The 14,908-nt window shown below is 49.3% G+C and overlaps 1 protein-coding gene across 1 annotated transcript; it reads right to left on the reverse strand.

The window, feature by feature from the left end:
* Positions 1–6,119: 6,119 nt before the first annotated feature.
* On the reverse strand, positions 6,120–14,908 carry KCTD2 (potassium channel tetramerization domain containing 2). Its single transcript, XM_063409617.1, has 6 exons — positions 14,651–14,908; positions 13,240–13,348; positions 12,606–12,697; positions 11,856–11,951; positions 9,996–10,121; positions 6,120–9,515 (listed from the first exon to the last, which is right to left on the reverse strand). The coding sequence occupies exons 1-6, from the start codon at positions 14,906–14,908 to the stop codon at positions 9,486–9,488; spliced, it is 711 nt and encodes a 236-aa protein (XP_063265687.1). The 3' UTR covers positions 6,120–9,485.

Here is a 14,908-nt window from a genome sequence, read left to right on the forward strand (position 1 = left end):
AAGAGCCTGTAGTAGTACCTCTGCAGGGAGATGAGCAGCCCACTTCTTCTCTGGAGCCACTGAGGAGGGAGACCCCGTCACATTGTCCAGCAGGGAAGTCAGGAGTGTGGCTGGGGGGAGGCAGAACCACTGCCCAAAGCCATAGGGCCTGGAGGGGTGTTAGAGACTGGACAATGCCTGCAGCTTGAGAGCAGGAATGGGAATGGAGAAGGTTTCTCGCACTTTCCTGCCATCGAGCTCAGCCCTGGTGTGCTCTGCACACATATTTTATGAGTGTGTAAAATAAGCTGCATGTACAGAAGCAAGATGTTTACTGTAAACTGAGTGGGGTGGTAAACTGCTATTTGGAGCTACTCAGTGTCTGTTGAGGGTAGGAAAGCCAAGCAGTTGTCTTGGTAAATACCTTTATAAGTGACTTTTTAAGTACCTTTCCATACCATGGCTTGCTTTGCCATCCTCTCCCATGTAGCTTATATTATATCCCAGGTGACATTTCCAAGGTCACCCAGTGAGGTGACAGCAGAGAATCCAGATTTAGCTCTGATTAAAACATCAGACCCAGTGGTGCAGCCTGGCCCAGCGCTAGGGGCTTGTCTCTGCTGGATGTCACTTGTTAGCAGTTGGTTGCAGCCCTCAGGGGACAGGCTGTGCCCGAGACATGGTGGAGGTGGCTGCAAGTCCCCTGCTCTCTCCCTGTCATTACCAGCACATTACAGCTTGGTAAACCAGCCCTGTGCTCAGGAGCCTCAGCAGCAGCTTTAAAAACGTGGTTTGGTGGTGGCCTTGGCAGTGCTGGGTTGATGGTTGGACTCAATAATGTTAAAGGTATTTTCCAACCCAAATGGTTCTGTGATTCTTTGTGTCTGGAAACCAAAGTGCAAATGCCTCAGAGTTTGCAAATCACATTTGAGAAAGACCAGTTGAATTTGTTCCAGAGATCCAGATTAGCAAATCCTCTGGCAGATTGATTCTTGCAGAGGAAGTGTGAGGGTTGTTTGGTTTTGGTTTTTTGTCTAAAGCAAGGGAAATGAAGTGAAATTTCAGCTATGGGATTGCAGGGTGTTTTGTGGGAGGGAGCTGTTCCTTCACGAGGTTCAGTCACAAATTAAACTCTTGTTCTGATCCATCCCTGGAATGTAGACAGAGCCAACAGAAACTGAGACCTCAGAGCACCTGAAAACAGGCTCCTGAGGCTGGGACAGGATCTGAACAACCCTGGCAAAAGCCCTTCAGACCAGCTCTGCTAGTACTGACAAAATGGTGCTGTGCCAGGGATGGAGGAAGTGCAGGTTTATACCGAATTTCCCAAGCAGTTCCCATAGCATCACTCCCACGTCCTCTCCCTGCAAAAGGGATCAGGGTCCTGCCTGCACTAATTGGTCTTAATTAGCCTGACCAGCCTCACCTGTGTCCTCCTCCACACCCCCTCCATCCTGTTTGTTCCCCAGCTGCATTTACATCCAGATCCCTGCACTCCTTGCTTTTTGCTCAGTTTCACCTCTGCTTTCTGCTCTCCTGGGTTGACTTGGGGTCTGCCTGGCTGCTTTGTGCTCATTAATCACTAACAATGTGGGTATAAGACCAGATGAGAAATCCCCCTTTTGGGACCAGGTTTAATGGCCATTAGCCAGTGCTGGGAGTACCACGGCTTAGCCTGGAGATGCAAGATGGGAGCTGAGGAGGCAGCTGGCACCAGAGCATGCACTGACAGCTCCCACTGGCCTGCAGGAATTCAGCAAGATGTGGCTTGTCCCTGCTCTTTATCCCAGAGGTAGATCTCTGGCTGGTGGGTGACTGCAGATGGTTTGTGTGTATGCTGGCGCTTGCCCTCCTGACTGCCACCATCCCCCCTGGTCCCCTGCTGTCCCAGAGCCTGTGCTTTGTGTACAAGGTGTGGTGCCAAGAAGAGCAACATTCCCTGAGGCAATGGGGATCTGGAGATGAGTCTGAGGAAGACATAGTGTAAACTCACGCTGAAGGTGGCTGTGGAAGTGCATGGCTCATGTAGTGTGACACCCTGAGCTGCCACACTGCCCCAGCCTGCCCTGGGAGTGGACAGAGACAGGGACCAGGGGTGGCATGGAGTATCTGAACAGATGGAGGGCCTTGCTAGGAACCTGGCTGAGGTTACTGAGGATATCTGGAAGCTGCTGGCACTCTTCTCCCAGCAATTGCCTGCATTTGGGAAGATGAGGAGGGGGGATGATCCTGGGAAAATGAGGCTTTTCAAGAAATGAAGTTACCTTGTTGTTAGCTGCAGGAAAACTGCAGTAGGTGAGGATGTGGCAGCGGAAGGGGGAACTGGGATGTGATGCAGCTGTGGGTACAGTCTAACCCTGCAGCTGGGCATCTCTTTCATAGACTGACATTTTGATCCTGAGCAGTGGTTAAAAGTTCCCTGTAACAAGCTTTTAATTATCATTCAAACGGGCTTTTATTAATAAGGAATAAGGGACTCAATGGGAAGAAGATCAAGAGGTTGTTTCCTTGTGGCTGACTGCTGGATCCATGGAGCAGGTGAAGGAGGTTGTGGGGGGTTGAAGGTATTCAGCCAGAAATTTTGAAGCATGGTTTTTAGGAAGCCAGCTGGTTTTTGGGCTCCATCTATTCAGCTCTGGCTCTTTAGCTCTCAGCAGGTGCTCTGCCATTCCAGCCAGGCCGTGCTCAGATCTCCCGTCCAAGGAAGATGTCCTGCTCTGAGGAAGATGATGCTTAGAGCTCACAACAGGGTAGGAGAGAAGTGCTTAGGAACTTAGTGCTGACACTGAGGCTCTTCCTGCCCATACCCAGAGGGATCATGATGTGCAGTTTTGTGATTTCTGGAAAGGAAAGGCAAAAACTCTTTATCCCAGTGGGAAGTGCAGGTCTCTGTGTGCCTTAGGGTCATATTGTCCATGGGGTATGGAAACAGCAAAACGTGGCCTTCAGCCTTTGTTTCATGGGCAGATCCCCTTTGGTTTGGCAAATATGACCCTCTCCTTCTTTTTACATGTTTCGTTGTATTAAAATTTTAGATAAAAACACACTGGAACATTAAGCTGAGGATGACCATTTATTAGGTTATCTATCTGTTTAGTGTTTAATCTTCCTGCTTTTCAAAGACATCTTGAACTCAGTGCCCAAGTTAAAGGCCTGTCTCCTTGCTTGGGTGCCCAAATGGTTTTCCTCATTTTTAGACACTGTCATTTGAATTCATCAGAATCACTGGTGCATGTTTTCCTGGCTGTGGGTAAAGGACCTGCTGCCCAGATGGCCCTGAGCTCAAGGATATCCTTGGTGACACAGTGGAGTTCAGCTCCCTGATGAAACTTGACGACTCCATGCACTTCAGACTGCTGATGGACTTGGGTCAGACTCCCTTCTGCTGAAGTCTGGGAAACACCTAGGAGGGATGGAGGCCTCTAATAGGAAATATTACCAGAAGGTCAAATATCTTTTGAGATAAGCCTTTGCTCATCTGTAACGCCATACTCTGAAGGTAATTACTAGGGCATTGCAACATTTTCTTTACTGTGGTTTGGAGTAACCAACATGTTTCTCCAGCCTGAAAGCAAGAGGGTATGTGGCAGTTATTTACCCATGTGAAAGTTGGGTTAAACCTTCAATAACTGCCTCAAAACCAGATCTAGATGGAAGGACATGCCCAAGGTCCTTGTTTCCCAAACAAGTTAGTGAGCTGAGTTGAAAATACCTGCAGGCTTCCTGTCTGCAGACAGATCTGGCTTGATTACTTTGTTCCGGGTGAGGGTGGGCGGGTAAGTGACGAATTGACCTTCGTCTGTGTGTGAGAGCCTGAGGCAGAGCAGAAAGCCGTGTGGAGGAGTTGTGCAAGATGCACGTAGGGCTGTGGCAGGACCTCTGCGCTGCTGGTTTCAACCTCCCAGGTGTGCAGAGGGGAAATGCAGCCTCAGTTTCCACCGTATTTTGCTGGATCCCCAGGCTAAGCAGTTGGATGCTGATAGGTGCCTGACACTGCTAAAACCCTTTCCTATCTTTAATGTCAATTACTATTTCCTCATTGTCCACGGACAGGAGCAGGCAGGCCAGAAAAACAAATTAATTAATTGTGTTCCAGGCAAAACTCTCAGGGGCAAGGTGAGCTGCCAGCTGGGGTGACTAATGGGAGTGTTGTGGCAAGGTGAGCACCAGCCCCAGGGAGCCTGGTGAGCCCTGGACACAGCCTGGGGGACAAGAGGGAGCCTGAGCCTCTCTTTCTAGAGGAGGATGTAAAATTGCTCCTTTTATGTGCTTTCCAATGCAGAGAAGTCTGATGAGGGGGTTTTCAAGTCCCTCTGCCACAGCTTAGTGCGTGCACTACCTACTGACTTTACTCTGGCTATCAGAAAATCTGTGATGTTTCGTCACTCATCTTTCCCCCAAGCACCTGGCAAAGCTACCTTGAGAATTGTTTCCCCTAGTTGTCTCTGGGGGTAGGAGGGACCAAATACTGCTGTGGGCAGCTATGAAAATCCCTTGGGTGTTTTTGTGGTGCCTTTCACCTCCTGCCTTGGTGGTGGCACAGCCCCATGGACAGAGCCCCTCACTCACAGGAGCTGCTTGTCCCTGGGGCTGTGCCTTCACTGGGTATCCCACATCTTCTTGGGGCAACAGTGTTTGGAGGCAGCCTTGGGTGCTCTGATCAACCCAGACAAGAGTCAGGGCCATAACCCTCTGCTGAGGCCAATCCTGCTGTAAACCATCCTCCCTTTCCCTCCTGCTGCTGCAGCAGCTCTACAGCAGCCTGGGGTTGGCAACAGGGAGAGCTGAGCTTTGGGCTCCTGGCAGGAGCAGGACCAGCACATTAAGAGCTGATAGAGTTGATTTTTATCCTGCACAACCTCTCATCACTTGGTAGTGCTGAGGCATCACCTGTTTCCTGCAGCAAGTAAAGAAATTAATTTTTAAAGGAGTTAATGGATTTCACAGTCTTGGATGGGAAAGTGAGCGATGGTGCAAAGACCTGGCAGCTCCAGCTTGCGGTTTCTGTAGGAACCACTGAGTAATGCATCTCCTGCATGGTGACATGGCACTGTGTTAGAGGAGCCACCTGCCTGGCAGACTTGGAGCTGGTTAAAGGTCCTGCACAAAGGCTTCTCCAGCTTATGCAGCTTTACAGGATAGCCCTGAGGTGAGGTAGCAGGGAGGTTATGGCATTATGTAAATGCTGGCTCTAACCTGAGTTTCTGCTGACAAGCCCTCCCCAGTGAACAAATCCGTGTGTGGTGTCAGCAGTGCCAGCCCTGCAGTTTCCACCTCTGCCCAAGACTCTGCCAGCACTTGAAGTGTGCCTTTGTTTGGGCAAATTCACCGGCAGTGCAGACCAGCAGTCAGGTCTGGAATAGAGAAATGGGGCAAGAGGTTTAAAAATACTGTCTTAAATCAACTCATGCTGTGTGGTGACTTGGCTCAGCCATGGTTTCTGCTGAGCTCCCTGTGTGGGGAGAGCCTCATGCTCTTGCACTGTGCTGGTGTTAAACCGGCTTTGGGGTGTGTCAGCCCATCCCTGCTCTGTGGCAGTGAGGATGGAAGTGGGCAGCCTTCAGAGCACCCGCAGCAGGCAACAGCCACTCGTAATCAAGAGCAGGATTAGCTCAATCCAAGAGTTCCCATTTTTCACTTGTGTCCTTCTCTTCCTTTTCACTGCGTTTGGCCTTAAGTGCCAATGTCATCCAGCTTCTGGAAACAGTCAGACCCTTCCTCCGTGTGGTCCAGTGTCAAGGAGGGGTTTAGCAAAGGACAGCTGGAAAAAAAATCCTCTTCCTGTTTTAGCTACTCACATTTAGTGGTTGTATTACTTGTCTACTTGCTTGTGGTTATCAGTGGACATTGTTAGGATAAATGTGGAATTTGAGATTATTTTATAGACAAAAACATCAGAAACAAGCTTCACTTGTACCTTTATCCCTGAAAGCAGCCTAGGAAGACTCCAGAATCCCATTAGAGTCTCCTTTTGGCAAATGATTGCTAGAATTGAAGCCAGAAGCAAGTGTCAAATCTACACATTTCTTCCCCCCTAATGTGTGGTGCAGGCAAAGCAGCAAGCTGCAGACTGCTCTTCAAACTTTTCAAACCCATTTCAGAATCTTTATTGGAAAAAAAAATAATCACACCATCTCAGCTGTTATTCAAACACATTTAATAAACAAAGAGAAACAGTAGCAAAGGGCACTGACACGTGACAAACTGTACAAAACCTCCGGGTAGAAGCCCACGGCCCAGCTGCTCCGGCCCCTGCCCCGCAGCCAACCAGGCCCCCTTTGCCTCAGCCCACTCAGTCACCCCTGAGAAAAATCAGTTTTTAAAAATGTGCAGAAACAAAGACACTTCAAGAGGTTATTTCCAGTCTTGCCATAATGGAACAATTTAGGCCACTGGGAAAGTTTTTTTAAAAAACCAAAGTGTCATACGCTCCATTCCCAGGATTAACGCTTTAAAGTGAACCTTCCCAAGAGGCACAAGCACTCTTGGACAGCCAGTAGATCTACCCCTGCTCTCCTACTCTACTCACAACATGCTACACTTTTTTAGAGTGACAGGACAAATTTCATCCTAATTCAGCACTAATTTTGATATAGTTGTGACTGAGTGAAAGGCAATGGAAGGAAAAGCCCTGCTTGAGCACAGAAGGGATGCAACTGGTGCATAATGCTGAGACCAGCCCTGTTTCGGGGTAAAGGTGACCTAACACAGTCAGGGAAGGAGAAATCCTTCACTGGGAATGTACCTGCTCTAGATGGACTTCATGCCTAGTTCTAAAGATCACCCAAAAACTTGAGCATCCAGTACCAATGATTGGTTTTCTACCATAAACTTGTTCTGCTGAACTTCAAAGGACCCTGCAATGGAACCCAAAAAGTCCATGGTCCCTGGCACCTCCTCACTGCCAAAAGCAGCACGAAAGGGAAAACCAAGATGCAACTCTGATCTTTCTTGTGCTCATCAGTTAAGCAGCTGTGCCATTCACTTTTGACATGTGCTCATGGTCACTTTTAGGCTCTTGGTGGCTCAGAGGGGAGAGCAATGGCATCACTGCATCAGGCAACCCTCCAGTGGGCTTCACCACATGTGGCGTTTTTGGTGACACAAAAAAGCCAGGGAAGTGTTTGTCATTCTTATCTACTTGAGCTGTACTGGACAGAAAGCCCCCTTCTGCAGCCAGTGTTGCTTTGAGCTCCATGGTTTAACAAGGTGCTCAGCTGGCCTCAATGTGACAAACACAGCCTGGCCAGTTCCTGCTGACTTTACTTTGATATTTCTTGACCAGTTCCCAAAAACTCCCTCCTCTGAGGAAGGTGAATAAGACAAATGAGAGTGTTAAAGGGCTTTCCAGGCTGCTAACTTGCATACAATGTGCTTCTTGATCTCTTATCTGTGAGCACAGACAGTGGCTGAGGCTACAGGACTGGGACAGAGGAGGGAGATCTGTACACATCACAGTGTTGTTCAGGCCCAGCCAAGGTGTGTGGTGTGACCACACCAACACCAGCTCACCACCACGTTATAAACAGGGCAGGTGGAGGGGAGCAGAGCTGGGTTCTTCAGTGTGATGGAAATCCAGCAGCGATTCAACAGCCTGTCACTGACACAACGTGAATTCAAAGACATTTGGCACAGTCTGTTGTCACCAGGACTAATCTAGCACAGACAATTAACCAGTCTGTCTTGAGAATGAGGCAAAGGCTCCACCGGAGGAGGTACACTGGCAAAGCAGGATGGAGGACAGGCAAGAGGACGTGCAGAAGGACTGGGGAGAGGCAGAGCACAGCAGTGCCACTCAGGGTCTTTGCTGCACGTCTTGGTCACTGAACTGGTCGCTGAACTGTTGGTAGGACCCTCTCAGCAACAAGAGGTTAAGATGGAAAACCTGCCTAATTCTGTGTCAAAACTTTCAGGAGAACACGGGTAGCTGAAGCCCTCCAGAAAGGAGCCCAACCCCTCAGTCCTGGTGAGGAATTTTCTGGTAGCTTACTGAGAAACATCTGCTCTGAGCTTGTCAATGTCTGAATTCCAGCATCTCTGAAGCTTTGCTGTAATGTCAGTTTGGGACTTGACTGAAAATGACCCAAGTGCCAGGACACTTGGGCTACAAAGAACAAAGCCAGGATGAAAGGGGAAAAACATGCAGCAAATTCCTATGAAATTCCATTTACCAGACTAGGAGGGACATGCCCTTGGATAGGGGTGGCACAGAATAACAGAGGGGAACCAGTGACTGCAGTTTGGCTAAGATTAGAATTCAAGAGAGGCACAAACAAACATTTTGCACATCCAACCAAGGCATTCCAAAAAAAATTTAAAAAATAAAAGAAGGAAAGAAAAGTCACAAAAGTTGACACATCACTTTGGACAAGAAACATTACAATAGTTTGGCAACTTTTCACCAAAACCCCCCCACCCCAGTTCTGTGATGTCCCTCTGTAATTTGAGGTGATCCCTTAAAGGTGGGGACATGAGAGGGCTGCAGGTAAATCACTGCATGTAAATAGGGGCTCTCCTCCCCAAAGGATCTTGTGGGGTTGGACAAACCTACCTGCTTGGTACAGTACAAAAGAATTTCTGCCTGAAGCCCTCCCTGGGGAGAGGGAAGGAGACAAAACCCACACTGCTGGAGACAAACAAGGCAAAGCTGAACTTGGCAGCAGCAAGTCCCTAAACCTTGTGACTTTGCACCAGGCTAAGATATGGCCATGGCAGGGTACTGGAGGGGAAGATGTCACCACTCTTCTTCTGTGGAGAAGTGTAAAGGACAGGACTATCACTCTATCACTATTTTGGGTGAACACAGGCCTCTGTTTATGCATGCAAAGTAATGGGCTTTGGAAAATACCAGGAGCCCATGTGTAATAGTGTTATCAGTAAGACCTGTGTCAGATGGACACACAACTCCCCTCCCCTCAGATCTAAACTCATTCTTAGGAATTGAACGAGGAACAAATACAAAGCAAGGATGGAGAAGTTAGTGTGGGTTTTTCAGGAGTGGTTGTTTTGTTCCTCCTTTTAAAGCCCTGTTCTTCAGATTTGGGGGGGAAGGGGGGAGCACCGCAAGGTCCCTGCACTTTTCTGGTGGCAGACCTGGGTGCAAGAAATGGCACAGCTCAAATATGGACCTTCCCACCCACAGCAGCCTGTGGAAGGTGGGATGGATTACAAGGGCCTGAGGACCTGAGCAACCTCCACAAAGGCTCTGACTGGGAATCCGGCCCAGCCATTGTCGGAAAAATTCAATACAGCGCTGGCCAAGAAAATAAAACAAATACTTGTGGAAAGGACTATCCAGCTGGAAGAGCCTTTTCCTTCCTCGGTTTCCAGGGTAAGAGAAAAGCCTTTGGTTATGACCAGAATTATTTGCCATTGGCAGGACAGGCTTGGCTTTGCTTTGCATTAGCTGGGTTATTGTACAAGGGCTGGGCTGCTCTGCAGAGAGATGCTCTGCCCAGCTGAACTGCCCTGTGACATCTGGGAGTTTAATGGAGTGGACACTTGGATTACATCCGGGATCCTCGCTCCTGAAGAATCTGAAACAGAAGAGACCTTCTGTGAAAACCTCAGACAAGTTTAAATGCAAAAGTCCTGTTCAGAGTCCTTGTTTTTTGCAGAGAAAGGAAACTCAGACTAAATGTGAGATAGCTTGCAGGCTTTTACACACCACAACTGATAGGCTGGTTATGTGTGAGCAAGCTCCTTCTCTGGAAATCCTGCTCAGCTGCTTGCCAGGAGGTAAAGATGTGCCTTTTGTTTCTATTCTGTGAAAAAAAAAGTCCTTGCTACTCTGTTCTCCCTCTTCAAGTTACTCTTTCTTTCACTATTTCAGTCTTAATTTGAAGTGCACAAAGAACCTCAGCTCTTGTCCTACAGTAAATACGAAATCTTCCAAGAGGGTATGACAGAGAAGGCAGTGGGAAAGCTGATCCACAGAACTACTGCTGCAGCTTGGTGCAGGAAAGGTTTTTCTTTCTAGGGGAATTCAAATTAACGCATGTGAGCAGGTGCCTTACCTTGGCCTTCTCGCTTGGCTCCTTGACAATGCCATTGGTAGAATTGTTGAGCTCCCTGGACACAACACAGAGGAATTCTGCCTGGTCTTCATTTCCATAGTTATAGGAAGATCCAATGCTGATCAGCTGTGCAACAGGAGACAGACAAGGTAACTATCAACAAGTTTTGACTTTATTCCTACAGTCGCTGTGAGACAGGACTGTCCTGGGATCTCTGTTCTGGACAAAGTGCCCCCTGCAGCCTCCTCTGTGTGTGTGTGTAAGGCAGGGACACATCAGAGCTCCACAGCTCTCTAGTGGCACCTGGAGCCCCGGGAAGGAATTCCAGCTTGAAACTAATGCTGAACACAGCAGAGCATAGCCCAGTTTCTGAGGGTGGAAAAAGGGAAAACAGATTGTGCAATATATAATATCCAGTTCACTCAGACGTGGGCAGGCATTGCAAATTGCCTGGTCCTTGCTGAACTGAGGTCTCACGCTGCCTTGTGACTGATGTGGAAATGGGAATTCTTTACCCCAGGCAGATGTTGGATTAGCTGGGGACATGTGGCAATCAGACACCATCCTTTATGTGGATGCTGCCAAGATGGAGTCTGGTATCTGTGGAAATGGGATTATATTCTATTACTGTTGTGTTGGGGGGGGTCTGGACTCAATCCAAGAAATCCCATCTGTCTCATTCATCATTATTACATTAAAAGGATGTCCTGGAGTGCAGAGCTAATTTGTCATTTACAACTCAGTTCTGCTTTCCAGAAAATAAATCCAAGTCATCTGAAGAAAGCATTGTGACTCCTACCAACTGTGTGTATCCAGGAAACTTTGATGTGCAGCATGCACCTTAAATTCCATCTCCCAATAGATTTTAGGAGAGCCAGCTCCATACTTACAGATTATAGATTTGAAAAGTAAGATTAGGAAAGGTCTAAGGGTGCAGGCTCCCATGAAAGGCATGGCCTGTAGCCTCAATGTTTTGGGGGTGTAGGTATGGATGTGTGAAAGGCAGATTCTATAAACTGTTGGACAGCAAAACCTGGGTGTTGCAGAACTGCATTTCCACGGAGCAGGGAGTGGTTCTTGGTCACAAGATTTCACCATTTCCTCACAGGGGAAGGTTTTTGGCTGCCTTTCCACTCTGAGATAGTTTTCAGGCATTACAGAACAGATCCATAGGAAGAACTGAGGGGAAATGCTGTTCCTAATCCTCTGCTTCACTTCATGTCAGTGCATTTCCCACAGCATCCACTTGTACTGAAGCTGGGCTAAATGGGAAGACACTGCTGAAATCCACAGAGCCTATTCTGTAGTTTCTTAATATAACACACAGACCAGCTGGCTCCAGTTCTCCCTCCTCAGAGAGAAGATAACTGTGCTTGATTCCAGAAACCAAACCTGGAACTAATGCCATGTGCAACTGCAGTGACACCAGCCCTGGAAGCAGCTGCACTGCAAAGACATCTGCAGGAAGTTCTCATGTCACACAGTGCTGCTTTAGCAAATGCAGCAGTCATGGCTTTGAGGTTCCAACAAAGCTGTGCTGTGTTTTTTTGTGGCTCTGGTAATTTTCCTGGATAGAATTGTTATACTGTGGCCTGGTGTCTGTGATGAAATGCAGGAGAAGGGAAGAACTGCTCTGAGATTTGACAAGGAGACAAGAAGTCCTGAGAGAAAATGAAATCTCTCTGGCAGCTTGAGTGACTTCTGCTCTTCCCTGTCAGTGACTGGACATAAGTGGAGTGCTGCTCAGGTCAGGCTGCTTATTCAGAAGAGCAGAGCAATGTGAAGTGCAACTCAACAGGCAACTCTGCTTATTCCATATTCAGTTTTCAAAGGAATTCTGCCATTCTTTGGTAATGGTACCTGCTCAAATTTCCATCCGTCGGACATGGTGGACACCATCTGTGTGAGCTCTTCCTCTTGGCACTGCAGCACTCTGTACACATGTTTCACAGGCCCCTGGAGCACAGAGAACAATTGTTGTAGTTTAGTAATTGCTTTACTGGTATCACTCTAGAAAACTAATAAGGCACTCCTGCTCTTGTCTTAGGAAGTCAGAGCCTCACAGGCTTTCTAAGGGCTTTTTTATCCACTGATTCCAATAGAGAACCATATGCCTAGCACTCTTAAAAGCTTTCTAGGTGTCTAAGCTACAGTGAAAGCAAAACTTCTTTAGCTTTCACAGCCATTTACTACTTTTTGAAAACGTTTCTGAAATTCAATCTACTGAGTGTGCTGATATCAGCTGAGAATCAATGGGAAAAATTGAGAGAGACAAAGAGACACAGAGAGACAAAGGGAAGAAATGGTTTAGAGAAGGAAGAATTTGAGCTGCTCTTGACCACAGAAGCATGTTTTGCTTTATAACCACCCATTTCTGCTCCTGGCCCCTCTCCTGTAAGTGTCCCTTGCTGTTCCCTGCGCCGAGATGACCCAGGGGTCTGTGCTTTATGAAGCCACACTGGAGACTCTTTCCTAGCCATGCCCTGCATCCCCCTAACAGCATTGATCCCCCTGTTACTGCTGAACCAGAGAAGTGCTCCTGCAAGGGCCTGCAGCCCTGCTTGTCCTGCTGTGCCACAGACACGACCCCACAAGCCAGAGGTGCATTACTTGAGAGGTTCTGTTCTCATTGTCCCGTATCCGCTCCTTCACCAGCCGCACCAGGGACGCGATGTTGTAAAACTCAGCCTCTTCCAGCACCCCTGAAAGCACAGACTCTGTTACTTTGCACAGGGCAGAGTGAAATGATTCTGTCACAAGGATGCAACACCTGCTCCTGACTCCAAATCTAGCCCAAATGTCAGAATCCCAAATGTGCCACCCACCTCCTGCTCCCAGGCTGGGAGAAAATGCCTGACTAGCTGTCACCTCCTTTTGTGACTTAAGAGGATCTTTCAGACAGATTGTTCCCCTGTCCCTGGGATTATCAGAAATCTCATGGTACAATGTCTAATTCTTCCCCAGCCCCATCCAGGGGAAGCCCTCAGAGCAGCCTGTTTGGGGAGAAGCGTGGTCTGTGAGGGGCAGGGGGGCTGGAACAGAGCCTGGGCTCAGCAGAGCAGTGACGGGGTGTGCTGTGAGCTGCAGCTCTGCTTTCGGGAAGACACACACTCTGATGACTTAATCCCTGCTAATGAGCAATTAACGGTGCTAACAGCACTCCTGGGGACCCTGCTCACACCCTCACACCAGTCTTTGGTGCTGGCAAACACCACTTCAGCCTTGCCTGGGGTTTTTCTCTCACCTTCCTCTGCAAGCTCCTTGTTTATGATGAGCTTCCCGTGCCGGAGGTAGTTCAGGATCGGGCCGAAGTACGTGGGGTCTCTGTCAATGAGATAGGCCCCTGTCTCATCCTGGGAAAAAACAGGGATGGCTCAGTGGCACCAGCAAAAAATAATTCCAACAACACAATACATTGAACGGTTTCTCTTTGGCTTCCTTTGCCTGTGAGAGGTGTACAAATAATGCCATGTTTAAACCATTTTTCAGTGTCTGATCTAGAAATGTTGCAGCCTAGTCATGCTGGCAAATGCCTCACATGAAGCACTTGTGCACAGTTTATGGACCTGGAGGAAAAGGCTGGGCTTAGGAGAGGTTTTCAGTGCAGTAAGAACCCAAACCTGGCAGTTGTGTTCTGGCTAAGCCTGTTCTCCAGACTAGCTTAACTAGGAGGCTCTGGAGGAAAACAGGATCTCCAGTTCCAGCTAAGGGCACCTGACAGTCAACACAGTTCATTTTTTTCCCTTTCCACTGCTGCAAACACACATTGCAATGCTCCAGCCATGTGTCCAGCAGTACAACAGCTCTGGGCATTCAATGACCAACAACTGACAGCCAAAAGCAGCTCTTGAGCAGCTCTGAGGCACTGACAAGCCCGCTCACATCCCTCTCTTCATGACTCCAAAGCATTGTTTCTCCTGCCAATCTACTCTAAAGCAATATGAAACTGTGCAAACCCACTCTGAAATCTCTGCTCCCTGATGCTGCTGACTGATATTTCAATCACCACCAGGATTTGTCTTGTGATTAAACTCTGAATGGAGCAGCAACAGACTGGACTAGTTCTGCCTGACCCACTCACAACTTATTTACAACACTTTGTGCAGCTGATCCTATGGAAAATCTGCCATTGCAAGAATAATTGTTTGCAAAATCCTTACAATGAACTGCAGTGACTTCAAAACTATCAAACAGTCCAATCATGCAAGGAACGTGCACCATGATCTTTTATGAGAGTGAAGTGAAATATATTAAAAAACCCAAACAACAACAAACCCGCTCAGCGTGAGACACTGTAACATTGCTGTTTCTAGGAGTTCCCTTCCCTGCCGTAACCTGTGTGGGAAGGCGGCAGCTCCCTGAGCGGAGCCCACGGGAGGCGGAGGGATCAGACCCTGCGGCACCACAGGCACGAGGGCAGGACCCAGCCCCGCTCCCGGGGCCGCCCTGACCGCGGGACGCGAGGGACAACCGAGGACGTGTCAGTGACGTGCCCCAGAACCGGGGGAGACGGGCCCAGGCCCCGCCCGGGGCCGCGCAGGGGTCGGGGCTGCCCCCGGCCCCCGGGACGAGTCCGGGCACCGCGGTGACCCCGGCTGGGGCTCGGGGAGGGCCCGCGCTGCTGTGCGGGGATCCCGGCCCCGCCGCGGCCTCACCTTGTCGGAGCCGAGCTCGGGCCCGTCCTGGCAGCACAGACGGCACAGGAAGGACTTGGGCTCCCGGCACAGCGTCTGCCGGGTGCTCACGAAGTACGTGCCGCCCACGTTCAGCCGCACCCACTTGGAGGCGGCGGCGGGGGCGGACAGCGCCCCGGCGGACCCCGCCGCCGCTCCGGCTGCGCGGGGGCTGGGCGGCCCCGGGGCCCCCCCGGGGCCCGGGCTGGGCGTGCGGCCCCTCGGCGGCCCCTCGGCCAT

The sequence above is a fragment of the Prinia subflava genome, chromosome 12 (genome assembly GCF_021018805.1).
Source record: "Prinia subflava isolate CZ2003 ecotype Zambia chromosome 12, Cam_Psub_1.2, whole genome shotgun sequence".
NCBI classification, from domain to species: domain Eukaryota; kingdom Metazoa; phylum Chordata; class Aves; order Passeriformes; family Cisticolidae; genus Prinia; species Prinia subflava.

What these genes read in the sequence shown, in the direction of transcription:
- KCTD2 (XM_063409617.1), bottom strand. Translation starts at nt 14,908, where the DNA reads ATGGCCGAGGGGCCGCCGAGGGGCCGCACGCCCAGCCCGGGCCCCGGG. An exon ending in CCGAGCTCGGCTCCGACAAG is followed by an intron (nt 13,349 to 14,650) that starts GTGAGGCCGCGG and finishes GTTTTTTCCCAG; the next exon opens with GATGAGACAGGGGCCTATCT. An exon ending in ACGGATGGAAATTTGAGCAG is followed by an intron (nt 10,122 to 11,855) that starts GTACCATTACCA and finishes CCTGTTGCACAG; the next exon opens with CTGATCAGCATTGGATCTTC.